This window comes from Garra rufa, chromosome 8 (genome assembly GCF_049309525.1).
Source record: "Garra rufa chromosome 8, GarRuf1.0, whole genome shotgun sequence".
Taxonomy (NCBI): Eukaryota; Metazoa; Chordata; class Actinopteri; order Cypriniformes; family Cyprinidae; genus Garra; species Garra rufa.
In genome coordinates, this window is record NC_133368.1 from 39,116,298 (window position 1) to 39,120,216 (window position 3,919).

General features: G+C 37.2%; 1 protein-coding gene across 1 annotated transcript; it reads right to left on the minus strand.

Moving 5' to 3' along the window:
- Nucleotides 1–720: 720 nt before the first annotated feature.
- gpr183a (G protein-coupled receptor 183a) lies at nt 721–3,261 on the minus strand. The gene is made up of 2 exons (XM_073846282.1): nt 3,071–3,261; nt 721–2,066 (listed from the first exon to the last, which is right to left on the minus strand). Exon 2 carries the CDS (start codon nt 2,047–2,049, stop codon nt 934–936), a length of 1,116 nt encoding a protein of 371 aa, XP_073702383.1. The 5' UTR covers nt 2,050–2,066; nt 3,071–3,261; the 3' UTR covers nt 721–933.
- Nucleotides 3,262–3,919: the final 658 nt, after the last annotated feature.

Sequence of the window (3,919 nt, forward strand, 5' to 3'; positions counted from 1 at the left end):
ATGAATTACAATTTAAGTTTGGATAAACTTAAAAAATGGGGGTGACAGTTAAGGGGTTAACTAGTAATTTTTAACCATTTACTTTAACCATTTAATTTAACCATTTAAGGATCTGTTTGATTATTTCATGATATGCCATTTTTCAGATAATTTACAGATGGGTAAATCATTAGCATAGTACTTACAATAAAATGAACATATCACTTATTCATAATTTATAAACACATAGTCATGTTTTGTAAATAATTAATTCATCATTAACTAATTACTTGTAAATTAATTTGTAAATGACTTGTAAATGAATTAACAAAACATACACAAATTGTTAGCATATCACTTAATAATCATTTGTGAATGTTTTGTAAATTATTATTTCATCATTAACTAATCACTTATAAAAGACTTACAACTGAACGTTATTATAAAGTGTTACCGATTTTTTTTTTTTTTTTTGGCACCCTCAGATTCCAGATTTTTAAAGTTTTATCTCTAAAATATTGTCCTAACAATCCATACATCAATGGAAAGCTTATTAATTCAGCTTTCAGATGATGTATAAATCTAAAAAAAAAAAAAAAAGTTTTGCGGTCCAGGCTCACAAATTGAAATCACCACAAGCACCATTTCTTGGTACTTTGTACTAGACTGCTGTTGATTATCATGTCACTGCATATATATATTTGTCATTTTAGCTTTTTTTGTTGTTTTATTATTCAAAAGATCAATAAAAAATCTGAAGAACAAATTCTGGCACTCAAATTAACTACAGCATGTACAACAAAAGTGCAATTATCGTAGAAAAGCGTAACAAAATATTAACCACCGCCTGAACCAATAGCTTGAAACGTAAAATAATCCGGAGGTAAGAAATTTGCTGATATATTAAGTCTCATATAGTCAGTGGACTGCATTTCTCATTATTGTTGTTGTTGTTTATAGTTCACCATTGCTGGTGCTCAACAGCACACTGCTCCTCTCTTTCTGATTGCTTCTGGAGTTCATATGGATTTTGTCATTCGCAATCACGTCTTTGGAGGAGCCCTCAGGTGAGGTCCTGACCACGCTCGAGAAGGACATGCTGACTTGCTTCTTGAGCAGTCTGAGTATCTTCTTCTTGTATCCCTTGCAGGCAAAAAAGTAGATAAAGGGATCCAGGCAAGAGTTGAGATTCATCAGGCAGACGGTGATGTGAAGGGAGATCTGAAAGTCATGCAGTTCTGAGCAGTCCGGCTCGTATTGGAGCTTTCTGATCATGTACTGCAAGAGGTCGACGTGATACGGGGTGTAGCACACTATGAATACGAGAATGACGGCGCAAATCACGCCGATGGCTTTGCGACTACGGCCTGACTTCTCTGTCAGTTTATTAGACTTGGCCAGGAGGCGGAGTTTGGAGCACAGTGCCGAATAACACACGAGGATGGTGATCACAGGTATGCCGAAGCCAAGCAACACAGCACCAATGAGCATGATAGGCAGGTTGTCGATCTTCTCGAAGCTGGGATACTCCATACATGTTACATGGCCACTTTGCTCCACGCTTGTCATGGGCATTGACAGCAAAGGCAGGGTCTGCATCAACACAACAACCCATACGGCAACACAGATGTACTGCACCTTCTGAACCTTACGGAATCGGGAGAAGCGCAGCGGTAGCACCACTGCAATGAAACGGTCCACGCTCAAACAAGTCATGAAGTTGACGCTGGCGTACATGTTGATGTAGAACAGCAGCGCCACGGCCTTGCACAAACCCTCCCCCATCGGCCAGTGGAACCCCTTGGCGTAGTAAACCGCACGCAAGGGCAGAGCGAGCGAAAATAAGATGTCCGACGCCACCAGGTTGGCTGAATACAGAGTTGTGGAGTTCATTTTTTTTAAATTAGGCCAAATCACATGCAAAGCCAACATGTTGCCCAGCAGTCCTACAATGCAAATCAGAGAATACACTACAGGTAGGAAATACTGTGCCCAACTACGATGGTCGTACAGGTTGGTACAGGTGTTGGAGCCATTGTGGGTGGTGTTTGTAGCTATTAACATCTCCATGGGGTCAGTTATGAAATCTGAAAAAAAGGAAAACCAATACGTTACTACAGAACTGAGAAAAATCAGTCCATGCTTGTATCATGTTACAGTGTTGTTTCATTAAGGAAGTGCAACAAGTTTGCGCTCTTTTTTGTAGGGGCATACATTGCAGGCAAAAGGAAATACATTAAGCCACCTGTGGTTTCAAATCAAGAATTCGCTCGCCCCCAAACTTACTACAGCAGTGTTTTTGTGTGTCAAATAATTTTTACGTGTGTGTACGGAAGTTTGTGAATGGCAAGGAAGTTTTATGTCAATCATCAGTGCAAATGCAAAGACTGGAGGTCCAGACGAGCACCGCGCTCCATTGGAGCAGCAAAAGGTGTTTCCTGTCAGCCCGACAACTGCCTGACTTATGCACCCTCACAAAGACCTTGACTGCTAGAAAAACGTGTCTGAGTAGAACGCAATTCTTTGTGATGGGGTAACGATTATTGTGTAATGGTATACTTCTGCAATGCTTATATTCACTTTTTTGTACTTTTCCAGGGACTATTTTAATTTGAAAGAAAGCCTCTTCTTTTTTTAATATGTCATTTAGCATGTTGTAGTTATTCATAATTGTCTCGCTGTATATTAGCGACCATGCTATACATAGATTTGTAGTATGGTAATGAATCGTCCATGTGCCAGCATACGCAATACTCACATGCTCTGATGCAATACAACAAACCTGAATGGATATTTCAGCTTATAATAATTAGATTTTTACAGAAATATTTCTACACACACACATGCTGTACATATATTATTAATTTATATTATTAATAAATTGTTAATGTAAAAATGAATACATTATAAATCATTCCCATATACTATCTTGAAGCAAGAACTGGTTAAAACAGCTTTAAAATATAAATAAAATCTCCCAAGCTGTTTCCTAGAGTATTTATGATTTTTGTCTAAAGTACTATTTGTGTGATCCATACAAAAAGTTTAAAGTAGTCCTTTACATTATTATTATGAAAACATGTGTACTTACCAACACTTGCTTGTGCCCCAGTTTTTGTGCTTTTGTTGTGTCAAGTGGTCTGATCATTGCAGTGTCAGAAGTGGCACCTCCTGGTCCGGCATTAACCACGCTTTCTAACACTACCCGACTGAGCGTTGAAATACTGTTTCCACTCTGCTTTTGTAACCATGACGACAATATAATTTCCTGTATTTCTGATCAAGATCTGCCCAGTTTTTTTTCTTTTTCTCAGTAGTTCTCTTTCGAGTGAGGACCTCTCTCTGTCACATGTTAATTGTCATCCTACACGTGTCCTTTGCATTCAGCTGTGGTTGAAACAGGATGAAACACATCAGGACTTGTTAAGGTTTACTTGAATAGTTTAGTTTGATTACTGAATTTGTGAAAATTGATACAACTGGCAATAACATAAGTACAACGAAAAAGATTTATTTATTTAGTTAGTTATTTTGTTATTAACATAGTTATGTTGATATTTTAATGAGGGGAAAACAATCCAACTTTATTTATTATATAGTTTTATTTGTGAATTAGTATGTTAGAATTTTAGTGGATATAGTGGGATAAGTTGGAAAATGCACTTTTGATTTTTCTTCAGTTTTGATAAAATGTGTTATTTTGATTGTTTATCGTGCGGTTTACAGCACTATTGGGTGTGACAGTAGTTGTGAAAGTGCGCAGTTCTTCGTTCTATTGTTAGAAGTTGAAAATTACATCTGCAAGCTTACAAGACTTCCCAGTTTAGTTTGAAACATCCCATTTGCACCTGTAGACTTATGCTAAAACCACAGGTTTTAAAACAAGGTTTTGATAAATTAATGAGCATGAATGCCTACTTTATAGCTGTACGTAACCATA

Excerpts from the sequence above, each read along its gene's own strand:
- gpr183a (XM_073846282.1), bottom strand. The coding sequence starts at position 2,049 with ATGGAGATGTTAATAGCTACAAACACCACCCACAATGGCTCCAACACC.